Here is a 25,805-nt window from a genome sequence, read left to right as displayed (position 1 = left end):
TAGTGAGACACACTGAAAGCTGATCATTGATATAATAAAGCACAATATTCTTCAAGCGTATTTATATTTTACAACATTTCCATTAAACCGTCAGCAGAACCCAGTGTAAAAGAGCGTGTGAGTGTTCAGGTTCAGTGTGTGTTGTCGAGTTATTTCGATGTTTTCTTTGCGTTCTAGTCCCCGATCTCTGTTTTTTTTTCTCTCTAATGTATTCCAGCATACAGACACAGCAAACACTCAGTATCACATGTCGGTGCTTTGAAGTCAGTCGAGTGCGCGTTTCATCTTTCATGTCATCTTTTTGTTATTTTCCCTTATTTTTTTGTATTATTACACGAGTACTTCCCTCTCGATCTGACGCAAATAACAAACAAGTCTTTGTTTGGAGGGTTTGCTTAAATCAAGACAACCTTCTCTGTCTGTTTTTGATTTATCTCTGAATCACATTGATAGTTTTAATGCACCTGACTGCTGACTGATGTCTGGCTACTGTGCTATATGCTGAAAAACATTCAAAAGTTTCTTCAAAGATTAAAGCAAACATTCATTATTTATCAGAGGTTGCCACAGTGGAATGAACCGCCAACTATTCCGGCATATGGTTTATGCAGCGGATGCCCTTCCAGCCACAATTCAGCACTGGGAAACGCCCATACACACTCATTCACTCATATATACAGTAGCACGCCCGGCGTTGAGCTGGTGGTGCTGCAGTGTAAATTTCTAAACGATGGAAATATGAGACGGTCATAGTTTTGTTGCTATTCACAGTCGAGTCGCTCTAGTAATGTTTATTACAGACATTTGATCACAATGTATTATCTTTTCATAAATATTTCTATGCAGTAATATTTATAACATCATCATTAAACAGTGTTTTATGCACCACAAATCATTGTTTTGTCTAATTAAATATACATTATAAATATAAATAGTTAATTCATAAACATATTATTCACATATAAGTTATAGCTTATAAACTATATTGCTTTGTAAGGATTAAACCTTTTGCATTGTGTCCATTTAAGCATTAAACATCTCTGGCACTGTCTCATACATCTGCTCTGCATATGTGGGCTAGCTCTGAGCTATCCAAATGTAAACAAATACGATACACTCGTACACTACAGCCAGTTTAGTTCATCTAATTCACCTATAGCGCATGTCCTTGGACTGTGGGGGTAACCGGAGCACCCATAGGAAACCCACGTGAATACATTGGGCCAACTGAATACAATAGCTCCATTTCCACTATCGGGCCAGTACGAGCCAGGGCTTTAATCGGGCCAGGCCGGGCCAATAGCCCGGGAGGTTGAGAAATGAGGCCGAAATCATGTCGCGTTTCCACTGTCGGGCTAGTTGCTCGCAGCGCGTCACGCAAACACCGCCCCCAGAACGTCCCCCGAATCAAACGTCACACAACCCGCCCACTTCAGCGGGAACAAAAAACTCAAATTATAACCACAAACACAACCTGGCATCACTACGAGAGCTGGAAGATGGAGAACACTGAAGCGATTGCTTTTTTACTGTTTGTGGTCTGTTGGTGTAAGGCCAGACAGCGATCCCTGGATAAGGACATTCGAGTTCGGCGGCATTTACTTCGAACACAGATTTTTCTTAGTGAGTTGATCAAGCGCGATAGCAAAACAAATGTAAGGGAAGAAAGCATCTTGTCTCCTCTTTACCTGACAGGAAAACTCCGCCTTTGTACGTAACCCCGCCCTGAAGCCCCAGTTGGCCCTCCTTGGCCCAAGGTATTTGGCGGGCCGAAAAAGGCCGGACGCTGGCCCCAAGGAAGCCCTGCTTTGGCCCGATTACGCCCCGGAAGTGATAGTGGAAACGCGACTGGCCTTGGCTCGCCCTGGCTCGCTTGCTTTAGGCGCGATAGTGGAAACGCGGCTAATGCCAACTGAGCCAGCCGGGACCTAAACAAGCGACCTTCTTGCTGTGAGGCGACAGTGCTAACCACTGAGCAACCGTGACTAGGCATGGCACGATAACCAGTTTTAAGGTTTGGAAAAGTCAAAGTTTTAATACCGCTAAAATGTTCTGTTAAAGCGTTCCCAGGGTATACTGTATGTAAGGTTCTTTTAATGTATTTTTTATTTGTTGTAAATAAATCTTTTTGAAATGAAGAGAGCAGACATTAATGATTCATTTCAACTATTTAGCCTGATATGTTTACTGCTCCGAAATATTATAAATGTTTCTGAAAATAAAATAAATTGTGTTCAGTGGGAAAAGTTTTTTTTTTTTTTACCCAGACATTTAAAAGGAACTCTTTAATCTTTATTTTAGAGCAGTAATCACAATACTGTGATACCATGAAATCGTGGTATTTTTATCCATGGTTATCATACCGTCAGAAACTTATACCGGCCCATGCCTAACTGTGATGCCCATTAAAGCAAACATTACCATTAAAAACAAGTCAAATCAGTCAGAGAGGTTTAAAATCGTTTTATTGCAGCTTTAAAATCGTTCACCACAGCTGTATTATTATATCTCCTAACGGACACACTGTAAAAACTGCAGACTTCCACATAATTCCTTCATGTTGTCCCAACACAAATCGATTAAGTTAACCCAGCAAGCACAGGATGTCAACATGATGTCATGTTAATGTTGTATTCCAACATGGTAAGGATGTTACATTTTGTTTGGAAATGAAAATCAGGTTGACGTCAAAACCCAATGATGAGCCATCGTCCAACCTGAAATCAACCAAATATCAACGTCTAATGATGTTACAACTTGATGTTGTGTGGACGTTACCACTATGATGTTTATCAGACGTTGGATTTTGGTTTCCAAATCTGACGAATAAATGTCAATATGACGTTGATTTAAGATGTTGGCTCGACGTCGACGTTGAATTTTGGTCACTTTCCAACACAACCTAAAATCAACCAAATATCAATGTCTAATGATGTTACAGCTTGACGTTGTGTGGACGTTACCACTAGGATCTTTATCAGACATTGGATTTTGGTTTCCAAATCTGACGAATAAATGTCAGTATTTGACGTCAATATGACGTTGAACCTAAAATCAACCAAATATCAACGTCTAATGATGTTACAGCTTGACATGGTGTGGATATTTCCACTATGACGTCTATCAGATGTTGGATTTTAGTTGACGTACCTGACGAATAGATGTCAGTTTTTGACATCAACATGATGTTGGTTTAAGATGTTGGCTCAATGTTCAATTTTGGTCACTTTCTAACACAACCTAAAATCAACCAAATATCAACGTCTAATGATGTGACAGCTTGACGTTGTGTGGACGTTTCCACTATGACGTCTATCAGATGTTAGATTTTGGTTGCTATATCTGAGAAATAAATCTAAGTATGTGACGTAAGTTGGTTTAAGATGTTGACGTTAGATATTGGTCACTTTCCAACACAACCTAAAATCAACCAAATATCAACGTCTAATGATGTGACAGCTTGACGTTGTGTGGACGTTTCCACTATGACGTCTATCAGATTTTGGTTGCCATATTACTATTTGACGTCAATATGATGTTGGTTTAAGACGTTGGCTCAATTTTGGTCACTTTCTAACAACCTAAAATCAATCAGATATCAATGTTATTTGATGTCGTCATTGCAAGTCAATATAACGTTGTCCTTAGATGCTGGCTAGACATTGAATTTTGGTCACTTGATGTCACGACCTAAATCTAACCTAATATTAACGTCTTATGACGTTGTGGGGCTGCTGGGTAACCTAATCGTTTTTTTACTAATTTAAGTGGATTGAACATAAAACAATTTTTAAATGTTTTTTACAGCACAGAAGTTTTGAAAGTTACACATTGTTGTATAAAATAACCTAAGAAAGCAAGATCGCTGTTGTTTGCTAATTAAATACAAGCTCCGGATAAACCCCTTTCACATGTCAGAAAACCCAAATAATTACAGTCTCAGCTCCATCCTGCTTCACACTCAGAAATAAAAAAAGGAAAAACAAAAAGGTGCTCAATTATCATTGTTTTTCGGCGAGCGTCTAAATATCGAAGGCCGGCCCCTCCCCATGTCTCCAGCTCACCATGATTGCCAATTAGAGCAGAAATCCATTTACAGTCTCCCTCGCTTAATTGATATCATTATGTTTACTGTAGAATGAATAATTGATTGTTGTATCATTACATCAAAATGTAGCCATGTGTGAAGCCAGCCCGGCAGGTAGTCGCCGCTGAGAGGGTTTCTCGTTAAAAAGCTTTGATTGTCGATAATTAGGGGTTATCATTATATTCTCGCTTAACCCAAAAGCCGGCATTAGAGATTCAGCTTTCCAAGTTGGGCCTAAAAATGAGCACAGACACTAATATACATAATATAAACTTTACTTTAGAGGAAACGATTGTGTATTTTTAAAATCGGGACATTATTTAAGGTATGAAGCTCACGGGGAAAATGATGAATAAATTGTTATGAGACCAAACGTTCATAAATAAAATGGAGATAGTCAAGTGATTGCTCTGGATTGTTTTGGCCGGTTTCTGCAGATGTGGGTCCGTGTCTATTTCCAGATGATGTCGAAATACTCATCAATTTTGAGATTCTTCGATGTTACTTGAATTATCAACACCTGAGTCTGAGGAAGAGAAAGAGTGAGTTATTACAAAGGAGTTTTGAGATGGTGAACATTTCCTGCACTATTTTTTCCCTAAAGTGCACATATTATGCTGCTTTAATGGTTATTTTATAGGGTTTACATCTATCCATTGGAACAAACAGTTGAATAGTCTCCTAATATTCATTGTAGCATCAATTGGATTATCAAACAGTTGGTTGAAAGATATGGTCTCTCTTCACCCCGCCTTTCTGAGAGCTCAAACTGCTCTGATTGGTCAGTTCTGGCCCAGTCTATTGTTATTGGTCAACTATGAAGTGGAAAAAGAAAGATTAAAGTGAGTTTCCAGTAACTGATTCACTGATTCAAATAATCTGCCGGCAACAACTCACTGATTCAAATAATCTACAGATAACAACTCACTGATTCAAATGACCCAGATAAAGTGAGTTTCCATTGACTGAATTATTTGAATCAGTGAATCAGTTAAAGTGAATCTCTAGTTAACAACTCACTGACTCAAATGATCTCCAGTTAACAACTTACTGATTCAAATGATCCAGTTAAAGTGAGTTTCCAGTAACGGATTCACTAATTCAAATGATCTCCAGTTAACAACTCACTGAATCAAAGGATCCAGTTAAAACAAGTTTCAACTAACTGATTCACTGATTCAAACGACCTGGTCAAAATGAATCTCTAGATAACAACTCACTCGCTGGTTAACAACTCACTGATTCAAAGCCTTTGGCCAAAGCAAGTCTCCAGTTAATGAATCTACGATTCAAACGATCCAGTCAGAGCGAGTCTTCAGTTAATGAAACACTGATTCAAATGATCCAGTTCAAGTGAGTTTCCATTTACTGATTCAAAGCATCTGGCCAAAACAAGTCTACAGTTAATGACTCACTGATTCAAATCATCCAGTCAGAACGAGTCTCCAGTTAATGAATCACTGATTTAAATGATCCAGTTAAAGTGAGTTTCTATTTACTGATTCAAAGCATCTGGCCAGAGCAAGTCCCCAGTTAATGACTCACTGATTCAAATCATCCAGTCAGAACGAGTCTCCAGTTTATTAATCACTGATTCAAATGATCCAGTTAAAGTGAGTTTCCATTTACTGATTCAATGCATCTGGCCAAAGAAAGTCTCCAGTTAATGACTCACTGATTCAAATCATTCAGTCAGAACGAGTCTCCAGTTTATTAATCACTGATTCAAATGATCCAGTTAAAGTGAGTTTCCATCTACTGATTCAAAGCATCTGGCCAAAGAAAGTCTCCAGTTAATGACTCACTGATTCAAATGATCCAGTTAAAGTGAGTTTCAACTAACTGATTCCCTGATTCAAACTATCTGGTCAAAAGTCTCTACATAACTCACTGAAACAAATGATCTTCAGTTAACGACTCACTGATTCAAATGATCCGACCAAAGCCAGTCTCCAATCGAGTGGTCCAGAACAAACAGTTCACTGAATTTATAAACTAAACTAACGTTGTGCAATATTGTAGCAAATCTATACAAGTGTGAACAGGAAGTAAAGCTGGCATTACTAAGGACTTACTTTAGACAGTTCTGAATCACTTCTGGGCACCTTTTTGAGGCAATAACTATTTTTACAGACCTTTTAAAAGCGTTTTACAGTCACAATCAGCTACACTACACACTACAGTATATGAAAGATAATATCTGAAAAGGCCAGTAGGGGCGCTTAATCAAATAAAACCAAATGATTACATGACAGATCTGTAAATGACCTGATGATGAAGAAAAATAAAAGGTGCTGGAGCGATTGGTTGGGAAACGCCACCTCTGCTCTGACATCTGCCATGAGGGCAAACACACACAGACACACAGAGACACACACACACACACACACGGAGACAGATGGAGCTGCCTCGCCTCTTTCAAACTTATTATGCAGTCGGGAAATACTAAGAAAGATAAATGATTCGGTGGGGGCAGAAACACTAGTTATTCAGATTCACATGCGCACAGTTTCTTCGTCTCTCCAGCTCTTGCCTGCAGTTTTATTAATAGAAACGGTGCGGTCGATGCACACAACTTTTAAGCAGAAAGTAAACTTGTCTTTGTGTTTCATCAAGCTTTCAGTGCAGGGGTGGAGAAATGGAGGACAAGGAGAGACACTTACAAAATACAAGGAGAAATCAATGAGCTGAATGCATCAAAACGTTCAGCTACATAAAGAAAATAATAAACTTATGTGATCATTTTAATATTTATATTAAAATACAATTATACAAAATTACAAAATGTATTTATAGGGGTAAAAAGCCATAGAAATGCATTGATAAGATAAACATATGTTATTAAAAAATAAAATTTTGTAATACCTTTGTAACGATTCTGAGGTCAAATAATTACCAAAAATGCTTCTATGATGTATAATTAATGCTAAATTTAAATAATACATATTGTTTTTATAAGATGCTTAATAAATAAACAAATGAAACTAAATAAATTAAAATAAAATAGCATTTTACATTTATTTTTATTAGTTTTGGTATGAAACTTGGCCAAGATAAATTGAAGGCAGTAAACTAAATCTAAAAACCAAATTTTCCATAAATAATACATTCAAGATGTGCATTAATGTCATTAAAATAATATCTCTTAAAAATATTAAAAGAATAATTGAAAGTCAGCAAACAGTTTAGTTGTCACAAAAATACTCTAACAATATCAACAAACTCTCTTCAAATATTAAAAATAAGACCAAAAATGAAATCAACTTTTTATTTTGTATTTATTTCTTTGTCTTCATTTTGTGGTGATTTCTTTTTTACTTTATTTTATTTACCTTACTTTTTTAACTACTGCATGATACAGTAAGTTTGTTTTTTTGTTTAGTTATTTTTAAACTTAAAAAAAAATAATACAAAAATACTAATTCATTATCCATTTAGCGTAGCTAAATCTGAAGTAAAGATTTGCACAAAAGATCTCACCTCAGGGAAATAATCGAAAGTCAAAGGTGTTGGATTGCTCCCAGTTTGAGTAATGGTGACCTGCGTGACGGGCGATGATACGCCCAGCACCTTCACTACGCCCAGGATCGGTCTGTCGGCGTCCTCCAGCCCAGTTTCACGATAGCTCAAAAGCGAGCCCTAAAATTATTAAAAAAAACTGTTACACAAGACCACACAAACAGGCCCTTTTACAAGTTTACTAAATTATTCACCCTCCTGTGAAATCTTCATTCTTTTGTAATAATTTCCCAAGTTATGTTTAACAGAGCAAGGAATTTTTTCACAGTATTTCCTATAATATTTTTTCCTCTGGAGAAAGTCTTATTTGTTTTATTTTGGCTAGAATAAAAGCAGTTTTTAATTTTTTAAAAGCATTTTAAGGTCAATAATATTAGCTCCCTTAAGCAATATTAGTTTTTGAATGTCTACAGAATAAACCACTGTTATACCATGACTTGCCTAATTACCCTAAGTTGCCTAATTAACCTAGTTAAGCCTTTAAATGTCACCTTAAGCCGAATACTAGTATATTGAAGAATATCTAGTCAAATATTAGTTACTGTCATCATGACAAAGATAAAAGAAATCAGTTATTAGAAATGAGTTATTAAAACTATTATGTTTAGAAATGTGTTGAAGAAATCTGCTCTTTGTTAAACAGAAAATAGGGGAATAATATAGAAGAAGGGCTAATAATTCTGACTTCAACTGTTTAATCCATTTCTAGAAATGCTCTCTCACTACAACAGAATAAAGCAATGGCTGAAAACTGTGTTGTTTCACTATTATATAACATCTGTGTGGAGAAAACTCAAACTAGCCGAGTTTGACCTCGTTTTACAAACAGCTCTGGACTCCACAGGGCCGTGTTTTCCCCACCGCACAAATAATCTGAGCGCATACCCTATAAAACCCGGAGGATGTCCAGAGAGCTCTGACCTGGACCAAAAGTGCCTGGAGCCGCTATTGCATCAAACACTTTTGGATCTGGATTTGATTTATAAATAGAGAGCAGCCGCAGATATTTGGCTTCAGGAGAGATGGACAATCTCCAATTCTCTATAGGACGCGAGGGTGCTGTTCAATACAGATAAATCAGAAAAAAAAAACACAAACTTACCCTTGATGCAATGAACGATTTGTAGATGTATTTTTTATTCTTAAGAGTATCTGTAATGAAAATGTAGAAAATCAGAAAGATAGGGCAGGATCATTTCTAAAATGATTTGATATTTATTATTATTTTATTTTATAAATGATCTAGCAAACAGAAAAGATAAATCAGAAAACCAACAACAGTTATAATATATTTACCACACTGTAAAACCCAACAGTCAGCTTTATCACATGAAATGAGTGTAGTTAACAGTTAATACTGTACTGGAAGATAATTCTGCTCATTTGAAAAGAGTTTTGAACTCAGTGTTGAAGGTAAAAAGTTAATTAAATACTTCATTACTTCAACTTAAATGTAGTAAGTTCCCAGTACTCGTATAGATTCGTTTTTTTAACTCAAAAGGTTTGTAGCAATCTGTTTTCTCAAACGGTTTGAGTTGCCTTAAAGAGCCCATATTATGGGTTTTTAAAAATGACCTTCCATGTAGTGTGTAACACAGCTCTAAGTGAAGTGAAATATCCAGCTAAGGCTTAAATCTGAAAGTGTACAGTGTTTAAACTATTGATTCATCTATAAAAGAGTCGACTCATAGTGCTTCAAATGAGTCGTCTTGATAACGAGTCATTGGTGTTTCGCGATGATGCGGCTACGAAACACAAGCCCCGCCCGGTAGTTGCGCACGCAAACCCGGGAGATTTGAAACCTGTGTTAGTGGGCCCCGCCCACTAACACAGAAAAAAAGCCACACACACACACAGGGGGGACCTGATTTCTCACCACACCGGTCGAATGAAGTCACGCTGTGCTAGGATGGATATTATTATTATACCTCAGCATTATAGCCCAGCATTGTGCAAATTACATGCTTACAAAGAAGACTTCATCGGTCGTTTGTTAAAGGAAGGATCAGAAAAGTCTACTGATGGACTATGTCAGAACATGGATCAGTGCATCATCAGTTTCAGGATCAGTTTCTTCCTCCATTTCACAAGTGTAAGTACGTGCGATTAAAATTGTTGCCTCCTTTACTGTAGCTTGCAAATTATGTATTGAGTTGTGTTTTGTTACTTGTAACCGCGTGTGCTGTATCAGGTTAACTCTTTATATTCTCATATCGCGTGTAAAGCCACGTTGAAAACGCGACACGTGCCGCTTTGTTTATGGATCGTCAGCTGTTCCTACACGCATGCAACGGTCAAGTTTCAAAATAGTTCCGCTCAGGTTCGAGGTGAGGTGTTCTGTTTTTGAATGTTTTGGTGTTGTGTTGTGTTGTGTTTTGAGTTTTTGCTCAATAAAATAGTTAGTCGTCTGTATTTTCTAGTCCATCGTCTGTATTTACATTCACCCACTGGCAGCCAAAACTCACGCCTTACACTATGAAGCGTGTATATGCACTGTGACTACTTTTATATTGTTGATTAGCTGCTGGGCATTTCACTCTGTCTCACGCTGAAGGCTGTCAGTGTCAACCAATCGCAGCAGGCTGTCATCGGTCCAATCAGCGCAGATTAGTTTCGCGCTGAGGAGGGGGTTGGGAACAAATGAATCGCGGAACGGTTCATATGGGAGTTGCTGGAATAATTAGGTAAAAATAAATGCAGATTATAAGACCATGAAAGTGTTTTTTGACCTTGCATGCATATTAGACTGTTGTTGGAGACCCTTACAACCTAAATATGACCCTATTTCATGTATAATATGGGCTCTTTAACTTATTCGTTTCAGTACTCAGTAGGTTTGAGTTCTCTTAATTTATTGGGTTTTACTATGCTCAAATTGCTTCGCGTACTCAAATGGATTAAGTTCACAGTACTGATTCGGATTTGTTTTTGAACTGAAATGGTTTGTTGCAATTCCTCAAATTGTTTGAGTTACCTTAACTTTTTGGGTTTTACAGTGCATGAGAATATTTACTACATTTAACGTTGATTTACTGAAACATTTTGTTCAAAATCTCATTTCTTACAAACTACTGGTCAAAAACAATAAACAAATAAATAAAAATCACATAGGGCGCAATTATTTAAGCAAATATACAATACAAATGTTCATTTGTGAGATATTAATTCCATTAATTCCCAAAATATGTCAATATAATATAAAAATGAATTTATTTACTTAATATTTTGTTATGCTTTTGAAATGTATCTTCTGTTTATCAAGTGTGCATTCATTTCCAATAGAGTCTGGCTGCAGATTTGCACCTGCACTTTCAGGCCTGCACTCTCGAGCTTGCACTCTCAGGCAACCGCGCTTCCTCTGCAATTGACATCCTTTACAACCGACACCTGTGCCCGCTTGCATGAAAGTCCTTCAGTAACTTAACTTAAGAGTGTCCCTGAGGGGGAAAATCCCTGAGGTAAGGAATTTCATTAAGAGCATTGCAACAAACTTCCTATCTGTCACCCTTACCTAAGTGCCTTTTTCCTAAGCATTTCATTGTAGTTTCTGGCAACATATGGCGGCCGGTACCGCAGTTGCTATAGTTACGTAAACAGATTGTGATGAACCACGGATGCTTGCCCTAAAACAGCTTTGCAGTAAACATCATCTGTGCCATTTTCTTTACATTAAGCGAGTCGAGGCGTTCCCTTATCAAGTCGATCTCGACATTCGGACATTTAAAACTTGGCTGGGATCATGTAGAGACTTTTGAAGCTGCACTGAAACTGTGATCTCATATGAATTGCTGCGTGTGGCGTTCACTCTGCCCATAATTATTACTTTCAATTGATCTTGTTTGTCTTTTTTCCCTTTTCAGTTTTCTATTGGTTGATTTGGTGGCGTCAGGCCTTTGAAACGGACGGAAGCGGACTTCTCGCGATTCCTCCAAGCCACCACAGTTTTTGATGGTTTTATTGTTGTGTTCTCCTTTCCTTTCCTTTTGATATGTGTTTGGAGTGGGGACTTCCAACCTGCTTTAGGCCTGTTTGGTTATTTATTATGTTGTTGGGCTCCCCATCTCTAGTCCTTTTGGATTGTTTGCTGGTTATTTTGTGTTAATAAACAATTTAGTTGGAGCACTTTGGCTGTTGTTTATTTATGATATGCTGTCTTTGGATCACGAGACATATTTAAATGAGGGACTGTAACATGGATGTACTCCTGCGTAGACACGTATATATTACTTTATTTATTAAATTGTTTATCTACAGTCCTGTGAGACTTTTATCTAAAACATCTTTATTTGGGTGGGAATGCTTGCATTTTGAGTGTCACTTGTTCATTTAAGGGAGCTGATTAGGTCCCTTGAAGGCTTTAAGAGGAAATTGTTACTAAAGACTAAGGGGGAAATACTTAATGTCAGCCTTAAATTCCTTAAGTTGGTCTTTTTTTTTTGTTCTCGCAACCCAACTTTTTAAGGTACCCTTAACCTTTAAACTGGGCGATTTTTTTGGTTAAGGACATGGGTGCCCGAGAGTGCAAGCCTGAGAGTGCAAGTCTGAGAATGCAAGTGCAAATCTGCAGCCAGAACCTTTTCTTCATCAAAAATGCTATATAAAGGTTGTTTGTGAATTATAAATTTTATTTAAGAGAATATTTTTAAGCAAATCTAATTTCAGACATTTCTTATGTTTGTCAGTGTTGAAAACAGTTGTGCTGCTTTATTATTTATTTCAGTGGAAATACTGCATATTATCATTCTGTCTATATACACACACCTTTATTTCATCAAAGGCACATTAAATTGATCGAAAGTGACCGTATATATGTTCAAAAATATTCTGGAATGATGAACTTTCTATAAAATCTAACAGGTTTTCCATAAATCTTCATAGAGAAAAATGGCTTTAAAATGAATAATAAGTTACAAACATTGTTACAAATTGAATCCCCCCAAAAACTGTTCATAATAGAGCATCAAATCAAATCAAAAGTGATATTTTCAACTGATATAATAGTTCACAATATTACACTTTATATACAGTATCCGATAAAATAAAATAAAATGTGAAATAACAAATGTAGCCTTAGATTAATTCAAAATCCCTTTAATGTGTCCAAAGTTGACCACTACTGTATACTGAGCAGATTCTGTGATGTAAACCTCAAAATGTTATTAGTTTACAAATTAACAATATAAATACAAAGTCATAAATATAGAAAATATTTGTAATATTAATCAACATCTGTCCTACAATTAATTGAGCTAGGTTTGAATATAATAATGGAATTTAAGACAGTTGTAATTCGGGCAAATTCATTTCTATTCTATTCAAAGACACACACAAACACACAAACATAAAACACAGCTCACCAATTCCCTCTCCGTCATCCCAGAACAGGTAACCAGAGGCCTGACCAGAACTATTCAGAGCAACAAGCAGATTCATAGGATTCTTACGACTGGAAGAGAGAAAAAGATCACAACCATAAACATATTAACCAGGGACGGGACTGTTCATTCATTCATTTTCCTACGGCTTAGTCTCTACACTGCTAAAATGATGTCTGCAAAACTGTTGCAAACAATTTATTTGTGTTGAATTTAAACAAATTAAATTTAATAATGTTCAACTTAATTTGTTTGTTTAAATTCAGCCCAAATAAATTGTTTACAACCCCTTAACATAAAAAAAAATTAGTAAATCCAAGGAATCATCTGAATATTTTTTTCAGTGTATTTCAGAGGTTGCCACTGTGGAATGAACCGCCAACTATTCCAGCATATGTTTTTTGCAGCAGAGGCCCAACCCAGTACTGGGAAACACCCATACACACTAATTCGCACATACCCTCATACACTTAGGACTGTGGGGGAAACTGGAGCAACTGGAGGAAACCCACTCTATTAAAAAAAACTCCCCCTCCTTACTTTAGCGCTTCTGAGCATTTGTATAATTAGCCATTCTTGTTGAATCGCTGAATGCCTCCTCAATTGTAAGTCGCTTTGGATAAAAGCATCTGCTAAATGTAAATGAAACTGAATAAATAGACTAAGAATGTGTAGGAAGCTGGCCACTTTACCTCAGTTGTGTGTTTCTCTCTGGATTCTGATAGGGAATGACGTATCCTCCTCTCACATGCAGGTTAATTTTGTCTAAAGGTGTGTCCATATCCACAAACTGTCCTTGCACTACCTCAGCTTTATTCTGAATGATGTAAATCACACAAACAGTGATAAGAGCACAGACTGTTTAGATTGTGACTGGTTGTTTAATTGACATGCTATTAAAAACGTGCAAATGAAATGCTTACCGTGTGGTAATCGTACCAGCGGGTGTTTGGCAGGTATCCCTTGACCACAGTGACGCCCTTCAGGAAACAAAATCAATTAGATATTCATAAAGGACAACATGGAAAACACAACTGTCAATCTGTTGGTAGACTGACTGAATGCAGTGTGATGAGAGTGTGTGTGTGTGACTTTTTATGCATGTATCCTTCTATACTTATTTTATGAATATAAAACATTTTGAGATGCTACTATTAAAGATGCTACATAAAATGTGGTTTATTATTATTAAATATTAAAATATTAAATTACAATTCGTATTAATATCAATATTTTAGAATGTTTTACAATAGAACTTCAATGATATATATATATATATATATATATATATATATATATATATATATATATATATATATATATATATATATATATATATATATATATATATATTCAGGGGGGCTAATAATTCTGATTATATATTATATATATATAGGCCCCCTAATTTCGAGAGGAGCACGTGATATGATTGGCTGCAGCTGGCCACCCATCTACATTCATTAGTTAGCAAATCAGATTAACCCCAACTCACTATAAGTAGCCTAGCTAGAACTACTCTCTTATCTTTGTTTTCCGAAGAAACCCCCCATCCACCCCTTCCCCTCCTTTTCTTCTTTACCACGGGGAGCTCTCGAGAACCACCTGATCTTGTACTCCCCTCACATGCTCCATGGACCAGGGGGGAGCCCTGGGCTCAACTATCTCCGAGCTCAGGGTTCTCTCCCGGGACAGCATACCAAACCTGCTAACAGTTGTCAAACGAGTGTGAACTCTTGAAATAGTTTTAATAACTCATTTCTAATAACTGATTTATTTTATATTTGCCATGATGACAGTACATGATATTTGACTAGATATTTTTCAAGACACTTCTATACAGCTTAAAGTGACATTTAAAGGCTTAACTAGGTTAATTAGGTTAACTAGGCAGGTTAGGGTAATTAGGCAAGTTATTGTATAATGATGGTTTGTTCTGTAGACTATCGAATAAAAATGTAGCCTAAAGGGGCTAATAATTTTGACATTAAAATGGTTTTTTAAAAAATTTAAAACTGCTTTTATTCTAGCTGAAATAAAACAAATAAGACTTTCTCCAGAAGAAAAAATATTATCAGACATATTGTGAAAATTTGCTCTGTTAAACATAATTTGGGAAATATTTAAAAAAGAAAAAAATTCAAAGAAGGTCTAATAATTCTGACTTCAACTGTATTTATATTTGTATTTTGTTTATGCATCTGGATGGAATAACTGATGTTGTGTTGTGCGCTGTGGAGCATGCGCAGGTTTCTCACTCTCTCTCCCTATAGCTGCACTTGATTGGATCTAGCTGTGTTGCGGGCGGGAGTGTATAAAAGCGGAGGGGAGGAACAAAAGACCTTCTGCTTGTTGAAGGTCACAAAGCTCAGTCGTCACCGCTGTTGTTCCGAATGTCCAAATCGCAGCGTCAGCGCATTCAGAAATAGCAGTTAGTTTGCAAAAGCCGCTAAACAGGAAAAGCCGCTATATCCCAAGAACCAATCAGAAGGCGCGAATCGAATCATATGTTTTCAATGTAGTAGAGCTGATACGCCAGCTTTTATGAGGAGAGCGTTTCATTCCGCTTTCGATTTTCAATTCAATTTGATTTCAATTGCATGAGCCTGTCTGACTGTCAGTAAATGGCAAATAAAAACGTCCCTTACCTCAAAACTCTGTGCATTATAAGAAAAAGAAAACAAAATGTACAGTCGGAAGTGTAACATGCATTCATAACTATATTTTGCGCAGCGATGCTACTTTGAATGAGTCTGATTTACTATACATTACACGGCAACTGCGTTTCACGAAAGACAGTTAAGATGCTGTTCTTTTATCCTACATGCATGCTATGAGGATAAACGAGACCAAGACCTTGAGTATGGTGAGAATGAATGAATGACAGCTTCTAAAATTGTCTGAGAGGCATCCCTTTTTGCCCAGTAGACCTACCTTGTGTTTTATTTGCTAATTTAAGCTATTTTTAAAAGATAAATATAATGTAGAAAACTATACATTATTCATATTACTTCATATTACCTCTAATAAGCTTTTTATATTAATGGACAATGCACAGATATTGATGTTTCACAATGTTTTTACAATACATTATTTGAATCTACCAAGCTTACTTTACCATGTTTGCAATGTTTACATTACTCTACTTACATTAAATCTAAATATCAAATATTAGAAATGACAACAGATAATTAAGATTTAATTAATGTCAGGTTTAATGTTATTGATTAATGCACTTAATTGACAATTTCATTCATTCATTTTCTTTCTGCTGTTTCCCTGGTTTATCAGGGGTTACCACAGTGGAATGAACCGCCACTTACTTGACAGATTATATATTTTAATTTTAGGTGGTTTATGTAATGTGTTTTATGTTTGGTAAATAATTTCTAATTGCATCTTTAGTGATTATCAACTAATTACACTTGTCTCAATAGGTGAATTTAGAGGGTTTTGCAAAAAAAAAGTAGAAGTGGATTTAGCTGGTTTTGACGCAAAAGAAAATCTACCTAAAAAAGAGGTCTGATGGATTTAGAGGGTTTTGCATCTGAACTCTTCATTTATTTTTAATTGTCTACAGAACAAACCACTGTTACACAACGACTTGCCTAATTCACCTAGTTAAGCCTTTAAATATCACTTTAAGCTAAATATTGGTATCTTGAAGAATATCTAGTAAAATATATACTGTCATCATGGCAAAGATCAAAAATCAGTTATTAGAAATGTGTTGTAAAAATCTTCTTTCACTTAAACAGAAATTGGGGAGAAATATACAGGTGGGCTAATAATTCAGCAGGGCTAATAATTCTGACTTCAACTGTATAAAGCACAACCTCTGTAAACATACCTCTTCCAAAGCAGGTGTGATCAGAAGAGCAGAACCCCAGAGGAACTGCCTGTCAATGTCCCATGTCTTTTCATCATTGACAAACCTATGGTACAAAAACAGCACTGAGAACATGAACTATTAATCACTGTACATGTAAATCATGACAGTAAAGCAGAAAACAATGAGTAAAAGAGCGAGAGAGAGAGTTTTACAGAATGAAATGACAACAAGCAAAGGTCAATATGCTGAACATAAACGGTACACAGAACATCCAGTCCAATAGATCAGGCTGCTAAAAACAGAGCGGAAGAGGAAGATGAAACAGGACAACAGGAAAGTGAAGAGCAGCGATATCAAAGCAGGCTAAAGAAAAATCATTAGATACTGGAATATAAGACCAATGCACAGAATGAGGATTTAGCCCCAACTTCTGATTAGTCATTCCCATGATGCTTTGGGGCGAGATGTAATTGAAACGCGAGGATGGGCTGAAAATAGTGTCGGAAAGAAAAGATGGTGTAATGAAGATATATTTGGAGGGGAAAGAGACAAGCAAAATGTGAATGAAGGTCTTAAAGGGACAGTTTACACACACACACAAATATGGAAGATCTTGTACTTCTAGGTTATATTTTTTAGTTGGTAGCTAATAGAACATTAGCTCATCTTAAAGCAAAATGTTTGTTCAACTAATGTTTATTGTATGCAAATTTAACAAGGTTTATTGACTTAAACGCGTCGGCGCACGGTGGCGCAGTGGGTAGCACAATTGCCTCTCAGCAAGAAAGTCGCTGGTTCGAGCCCCGGCTGGGTCGAGTTTGCATGTTCTCCCCATGTTGGCGTGGGTTTCCTCCGGGTGCTCCGGTTTCCCTCACAGTCCAAAGACATGCGCTATAGGTGAATTGAGTAAGCTAGATTGTCCGTAGTGTATGTGTGTGAATGAGTGTGTATGGGTGTTTCCCAGTTATGGGTTGCATCTGCTGCGTAAAACATATGCTGGATAAGTTGGCGGTTCATTCCGCTGTGGCAACCCAATTAATAAAGGGAATAAGTCAAAAAGAAAATGAATGAATGAATGTATAAAAACGAAACAAACTGTCATCTGTGGCATTGCGTGTTTACTCAAAAAAATACTGCTTGCTCGTGTTACTTATTAAAATGAGCTGAAACAACACAATTTTTGAGCCTTTTGGGAACAACTTAATATTTTTATGTTCAATCCACTAAAATTTGTCAACGTAGTCGATTTGTGTTGGGACAACATTTGGTTTTGCATTTTTTACAGTGTTGCATTAGCAATGTTATATCTGACTAGGTCTAGCCTATAATGCTCTCATATTTATTGTTTTTGGGGAACTATGCTGTTGTGATGTCACAATCGCATTGCATTCTGGGACATATTGGTGCTGAAGTGGACACATCAGAGCCTCTAGTTTTTCGCGATTCCATGTTCGTTAAATCCAACACAAAATCAACAAAAAGCCTATTTATTTGATTACTTTTGACTGTGTTTATGTTTAGGGAGAAAGGTAAGCTTCCTGTATTTTTCTTTAAATATGTATAGGTAATTTAGTTCATTTACTTTGTAGATTCTTTTGTTTGTTATTTTGGACTGTGGCCACTCTAAAGAGATGCTCATTTAAAACTACTATTTTTCTATAATAAATATATTCGATTACTCTCCACTGAGTGTCCGAGTTTGGTTGTCGACCAAAGGGGATCTTTTGCATTAAGTTTTTGATTTGTTTGGGAAATCCACCACCACATTTTGTTTTTCCGTTTATTATGCCGTTTATAATACCCATGTTGTTTTCCCCTAGACTTGGGGACATAATAATGGCATGTCTAGAAATGACAGCAGAAATATCAAAAAGAGACGTGGTCTTGTTGGCTTAAGGCATGGGCCAGTATAAGATTCTGACGGTATGATAACCTTAGATAAAAATATCACGGTTGCACTGTATCACGGTATTGTGCTCACTGCTCTAAAATATGTTGTTTTTAAATGTCTGGGTAAAAAACAAACTTTTTTCCTCTTTGAAAAATATATATTGTATTTTTTGAAATATTTATGATATGTTGGGGCAGGAAACACGTCAGGCTATATAATTCAAATGAATCATTGACTTCTGCTGTCTTCATTTGCTTCAAAAATGCAGATTTCTTTACAATTTAAAATGGCATCTTTGGATATTTTTTCAGCTGTTGTCCTATAAAAATATCTTACACATACCTTAGAAAATTTTGCCGGTTTTAAAACCTTGACTTTTCCACACCGCGGTATACCTTGAAAACGGTTATCGTCCCATGCCTAGTTGGCTAAAAGCATATTTGTTTTGATGCTTTCAGATATGAAATTGTTTGGTCAAATTCAATTACTGCACCATTAATGATGAATTGATCAAAATTTTAAGGATGATTAATAAATTGACATCCCTATTTGCAATGGAATGGTCCCTAAATGTTCGCTTACCCAAGAAAAAGAAGTCATTTTTTAGGTGAATTTTTGAAAAGTTTTTGAACATGAGTATTGAGGACACTCACTCGTGCAGCATTGGCCTGACCACAGTGGTCCCCTTGGTGTGGGCTTCATACATCAGTGTGTACAAGTATGGAAGAAGGGTGTAGCGGATATTCAGCACATCACGAGACATATTAGCAAACTCTGGTCCCCAGGCCACGGGATCCTGTCTCTGAAAAAAAAAAAAAAAAAAAAAAATCACAAAAACTCATCAGATATAAATCATTCAGCACTATTCATGGAAATAATCTCAATACATTCTCCAGCTTCTCTGCTATTCATTTTTTTCTATAAAGGTATTATCACATTTTTTCCACATTTCAAATATTAGTTTCATTTAAGGCATTTGTTGTGATTAAAAATCAGTGACTACGTTTACATAGACATCAGTAAACGAATTATTTGCCTTAATCTAATTAAGACAATAATATGATGAAGTTGTTTACATGAGTTGCTTTTTGAATGTTCCTTTCATAATCCCGTTTTACATGTTATAGCACATAATTTGATTAACATCATTGCGTCATTACGCTATCTGCATTTCCTACAAAGTTTCATGTAATTTCAGGTGTTTCATTTTTAATTTGTTGACTTTAACTGCAGTTTGCCACTTTCATTTTAATTCAGGAACATTTCATGCATGCCCCCCGTGTAAAACAAGATATTGGATGCAACTATGAACTGCTGAAAGAGTGTTGTTTTAATAGAAGTTCATACCGCATGCTGAATGGAAGAAAAAAAAACCTCTGCATTTCACGATGCAGGTGACTCAGTAGGTGCAAACTGTGTCAAACAGCCGTGTGTGTGTGTGTGTGTGTGGACTATCCTGTCGCAAAATATGGCGAAAAGTCCTACATGACGGTAATAGTTCGGTTGAGGTGTTTACATGTCTGTGATGCACTTCAATGATGCGACTAAAATCGGCCTACTCCTCACGTGTTAATTCGATTTCTCTTTAGTTCGATTATGACCTTAATCTGATTAGATTAATAAAAATTCACTGTTTACATGGTAGACTCTTAATGAGAGTATTGTCCTAATCGAATTACTGGTGTCCATGTAAACGTACCCATTTTTTTTACAAACATTTGCATTGTGTTGTTTCAAATTGATTACGAGCATGTCTCAAAACATGTATGAAATATTTATAACTATTTAAAAACTAATAACTCAGTCATTTTATGCAAAAAAAAATAATAATTGGAGAAAATGGGAATATACTGTAAATATATTGTTATGAAGCGGACAGGAGACAGAGGTAAGGAAACGTTAGGGTGTTTATTAAATGACAACAAGGAGCACATGAAGGATAGCCAGGAGGATCAGGAATGATGTTGGGGTCTTTTCCTCCGTGGCTGGGTAACAGGAATACACGAGGATGGACAGCACACACCAGATACAGCTGACAGAGGATGACACAGACTTGGAAGGACTGGAAGACAGGACGATTCGGGTGGACCAGGAAGACTAGGAGGAATACAAAGAGAACAGGTAAGTAAAGCGTTTGTTTTAGCTGAGGATGACTACGCTGAGTGGTCGCTCAGTTGTCCGCTTTCGTCGAGACGAGCCCGGACAATGAGCGACTGGAGTGCTGTGCTTTTATCTGGTGCTCGTGAATGTGATGCAGCTGTGTGCTCATTAGAAGTCAGGTGATGGTGATCTTCGTGAGTGGGGATCGTGAGAGCCTGACCAATCCGTGACAGTACCCCCCTCCCCAGGGCCCGCTCCTGAGGGCCGACACCTCCGACGCCGTGGTGGTCTCCCTCTGCCTCTAGGCGCTGGGAACTCAGGGTGGCTCTCATGAAACTCCACCATGAGACTAGGATCGAGAATATCAGCTCTGGGAACCCATGTCCTTTCTTCGGGGCCGTACCCTTCCCAGTCCACCAGGTACTCCAACTGGCCACCACGACGTCGGTAACGCAAGATCTCCTTCACTGCGTAGACGGCTCCTTCTTCTAGGAGCAGTGGAGGGGGGGTTCCTCTTCGTGGTCAGGCTCTGTGGAGGGAAGAACAGGATCGTGATAGGGTTTCAGGAGTGATACGTGGAATGTAGGGTGAATACGGTAGTGAGAGGGTAATTGTAGTTTGTAGGTGACGGGGTTAACCTGTTCCACGATGGTGAAGGGACCAACAAATCGGGGACTTAACTTGCGAGAGGGCAGTCGCATGCGTATGTCCCGGGTGGATAGCCACACCTTTTGTCCGGGTGTGTATCTGGGTTCTTCAGACCTTCTTCTATCGGCGGTTACCTTGCTTCGACGGACTGCCCTCTGCAGATGTTGATGAGCCTCGTCCCAGACTCTCTCGCTCTCCCGGAACCAGTGATCCACTGCGGGGACATCAGATGGTTCGCCATCCCAGGGAAAGAGCGGTGGTTGGAAGCCCAGGACGCACTGGAATGGCGTGAGTCCGGTGGAGGGTTGCCGCAGTGAATTTTGGGCATATTCTGCCCAGCCCAAATACTGGCTCCAGGAGCTCTGGTGACCACTGCAGAAGGTCCTCAGGAACCGTCCCACCTCCTGAATCTTCCTCTCTGTCTGCCCGTTGGTTTGGGGATGATATCCAGAAGAGAGGCTGACGGCCACACCTAGGAGCTTGAAGAAGGCTTTCCATAGACGTGAGATGAACTGTGGACCTCTGTCCGACACAATATCTTCTGGAATACCAAATGACCTGAAGACTTGATTAAAGATATTGTCGGCTGTTTCAAAGGCTGTGGGAAGACCTTTCAGAGGGATTAGTTTGACAAACTTTGAGAATCTATCTACGATGACTAGAATACAGGTATTACCTTCTGACGAGGGGAGGTCAGTGATAAAGTCCACTCCTAGGTGTGACCAGGGACGGTTCGGAATCGGCAAGGGATGGAGCTTTCCAGCGGGTAGATGACGTGGGCTCTTGGATTGGGCACAGTCCTTACAGCCCTGAACATATTGCCTCACATCCCTTGCCATGTTTGGCCACCAGAATCGTTGGGATACTAGCGAGAGAGTATTGTTGATCCCTGGATGTCCAGTGCCTAGCGAGGTATGTAAGGAGTGGATCAGATCTACCCGGTGTTCAGGTGGTATGAACTGCCGATGAGGAGGGCATCCCGGCGGAGCAGGGGCTTCCGGAGTGGCAACGACTGGAGGAGCGTTCCAGGTGATCGGACAAATGGAGATGTGTTCGGGAAGAATCTTCGTTGGGAGTTCTTCATGATCGTGATGCTCGTGTAAACGAGAGAGAGCGTCTGCTCTTAGATTCTTGGGTCCTGGACGATAGGAAATGGAGAAATCAAAACGTGAGAAGAAAAGTGACCATCTGGCTTGACGTGGACATAGTCTCTTGGCCTCTTTGATATATTGGAGGTTTTTGTGATCTGTGATCACCTGGAACGGATGTTTGGCTCCCTCCAACCAGTGACGCCACTCCTCCAAGGCTAGCTTGATTGCTAGAAGCTCCCTGTCTCCTATGCTGTAATTCTGCTCCGCCGGGCTCAACTTCCGAGAGAAATAGGCACAGGGATGCAGTCGGGGCGGTGTATCATGATGTTGGGATAATACTGCCCCGACGCCGGTGGTGGATGCGTCCACTTCCACCACGAAAGGAAGATTTGGGTCAGGATGAGTCAGGAGTGGGGCCCTTGTGAACTCCTTCTTAAGAAGGCGGAAGGCTGCGGCTGCTTCTTTGGTCCACTCCAGTCCTTTGGGTTTACCCTTGAGGAGATTAGTGAGAGGTGATGTAATCCTGCTGTAGTCCTTGATAAACCGTCTATAAAAGTTAGCAAACCCAAGAAACCTCTGGAGCTCCTTAATGGAAGTGGGTTCTGACCAGGATAGAACAGCCTCAATTTTCTTCCCATCCATACGTATACCGGTTTGGTCAATGATGTATCCCAAGAAATGAATCGACTTCTGGTGGAATGAGCATTTCTCCGCTTTGAGGTAGAGGTGATGTTCTCTCAATGTGTGTAGGACCTCCGCAACGTGTTGGCGATGTTCGGCCTCACTCCGGGAGTAAATGAGGATGTCATCTATGTACACTATTACAAAGTGGTGAAGAAACTCCCGGAGGACTTCATGAATGAAGTTTTGGAATACGGAGGGGGCGTTGACCAGACCGTAAGGCATGACCTCATATTCATAGTGGCCAGTAGGGGTCACGAATGCTGTCTTCCATTGGTCCCCCTCACGTATTCTTATCAGATTATACGCGCTGCGGAGGTCCAATTTAGTGAAGACTTTAGCTTCTCGGAGCTGTTCCAAAGCGGCTGGTACCAGAGGAAGGGGATATCGGTATTTTACTGTACCGTTATTTAGGACCCTGTAGTCGATGCATGGACGCAGCCCTCCGTCCTTCTTGGCCACAAAGAAGAAGCTTGAGGCGGCTGGTGATTTTGAGTGACGTATGTACCCCTGACTCAGAGCCTCCCTTATGTAATCTTCCATTGCCTGATTCTCTGGAAGCGAGAGCGGGTAGATCCTACCTCTTGGCAACTGGGCATCTGGAACTAGGTCGATCGCGCAGTCCCATGGCCGATGCGGCGGTAGCTGGGAAGCTCTCTTGGGGCAGAAGACATCATGAAAGGAGCTGTACTCCTTAGGAATGTGGATAGACTGCTTCTCAGGAGGACTCTCGACCGATGTTGTAAACAAAGAAATGGGGTTCCGACCTTGAAGAGGGAGATTTGGAAAACAGGTAGGTGTACATCCAGATCCCCATTTCTTTATCTCTCCTGTGCCCCAAGAGATGATGGGATCGTGCTTCACCAGCCACGGGCGCCCTAGAATGATGTCCATATTTGCACCCTCCAGAACCAGAAATTGAATCCTCTCTTGATGTAACAACCCCACTTGAAGAAGGATGTCTTCGCATTGTCGATGGATACGGGTCGAAGATCGAGTGCACTGGGTTATCGGTTGTATCTGGTATATATGCGAGGACGCCTCAGTACGTAGGTGGAGTTGACGACAGAGGGATTGGGAGATGAAGTTCCCTGCTGACCCGGAGTCGATGAGGGCTGTGACAAGGAGAGAAATAGAGGCAGTAGTTATTTGTACGGTGGTAGTAAGTGGTTTACATTGTTCAATATTCGTACTGAATACACTCACTGAAGTCCGAATGGGACGAAGGGGACACTCCATACGGGTGTGTCCACTGACACCGCAGTATAGACACAGACCCCGGGTCAGCCTCCTCTGTCGTTCCGCTGATGTCAGTCTTCCAGACTCTATTATCATGGGTTCTGGTTCTGGAGAGGCTGTTGACTCAGGCGATTGGAGGAGTGCAGACGAGGGGGTGATGGTGTCCTGTTGATAGGAACGGAGACGATCGGAACATCGGAGAGAATGTTGGATGAATCTCTCCAGACCCATAGTATCATCTAATGTGGCCAGCTGGATTCGGAGAGTGGGTTCCAAGCCGAGCCGGTACGTGGTCAACAACGATCTCTCATTCCATCCACTTGCAGCTGCTAGAGTGCGTTGGAAAGTGGAGCTGGTGGCTGTAGAATCCGCTTCAACTGGTCCACCAGCTCTTGAAAGTGATCGGGGGTGCTCATGTTGTCGTCGTTATGGGTCCGGGCTTCTGTTATGAAGCGGACAGGAGACAGAGGTAAGGAAACGTTAGGGTGTTTATTAAATGACAACAAGGAGCACATGAAGGATAGCCAGGAGGATCAGGAATGATGTTGGGGTCTTTTCCTCCGTGGCTGGGTAACAGGAATACACGAGGATGGACAGCACACACCAGATACAGCTGACAGAGGATGACACAGACTTGGAAGGACTGGAAGACAGGACGATTCGGGTGGACCAGGAAGACTAGGAGGAATACAAAGAGAACAGGTAAGTAAAGCGTTTGTTTTAGCTGAGGATGACTACGCTGAGTGGTCGCTCAGTTGTCCGCTTTCGTCGAGACGAGCCCGGACAATGAGCGACTGGAGTGCTGTGCTTTTATCTGGTGCTCGTGAATGTGATGCAGCTGTGTGCTCATTAGAAGTCAGGTGATGGTGATCTTCGTGAGTGGGGATCGTGAGAGCCTGACCAATCCGTGACATATATATCTGTATTTTATTTTATTTTTTTACATTTTATTTACAGAATAAACAAAATCCTGTTTTAATCAAACATATAATTATAAATCCAGAGAAACTGAGAATTTTTAGTTAGTCTGTCTCTAATTAAAATAATTCTAGAATTACTAAATATATGTTGTTTAATGCAAAATTATTTGCATTCCTGTGATTTTTTTTTCCTCAAATATTTCCCAAGTGCCGATTAAAAGAGAAATTTACTTCAAAACATACGTTTTACAGAGCACCTATTTGACCCCTTTGTCAAGATTTAAGAGAAGTCTTTTGTGTCTCCAGAATGTGTCTGTAAAGTTTCAGCTCAACACCACCATCAGATTATGTACTATACCTTTCAGAATGGTGGAGTTTTCTACTTTGAACACTATGTAGCTGTTTTTGTTGCCTGTGCCTTTAAT

The 25,805-nt window shown here is 39.0% G+C and overlaps 1 protein-coding gene across 1 annotated transcript in view; it reads right to left on the bottom strand.

Moving 5' to 3' along the window:
• Positions 1-2,448: 2,448 nt before the first annotated feature.
• si (sucrase-isomaltase (alpha-glucosidase)) overlaps positions 2,449-25,805 on the bottom strand; it is a 178,207-nt gene continuing 154,850 nt past the window's right edge. The window contains exons 43-50 of the mRNA XM_056478595.1: positions 19,355-19,503; positions 16,829-16,913; positions 13,905-13,961; positions 13,674-13,798; positions 12,964-13,052; positions 8,709-8,758; positions 7,568-7,726; positions 2,449-4,613 (exon numbers count right to left, since the gene is read on the bottom strand). Coding sequence (XP_056334570.1) covers positions 4,539-4,613; positions 7,568-7,726; positions 8,709-8,758; positions 12,964-13,052; positions 13,674-13,798; positions 13,905-13,961; positions 16,829-16,913; positions 19,355-19,503 — 789 coding nt within the window. The 3' untranslated portion in view covers positions 2,449-4,538. The remainder of the gene's footprint in view (positions 4,614-7,567; positions 7,727-8,708; positions 8,759-12,963; positions 13,053-13,673; positions 13,799-13,904; positions 13,962-16,828; positions 16,914-19,354; positions 19,504-25,805) is intronic.

Source organism: Danio aesculapii, chromosome 18, assembly GCF_903798145.1.
Source record: "Danio aesculapii chromosome 18, fDanAes4.1, whole genome shotgun sequence".
NCBI lineage: Eukaryota > Metazoa > Chordata > Actinopteri > Cypriniformes > Danionidae > Danio > Danio aesculapii.
This window is presented reverse-complemented; position numbering and strand designations above follow the sequence as displayed.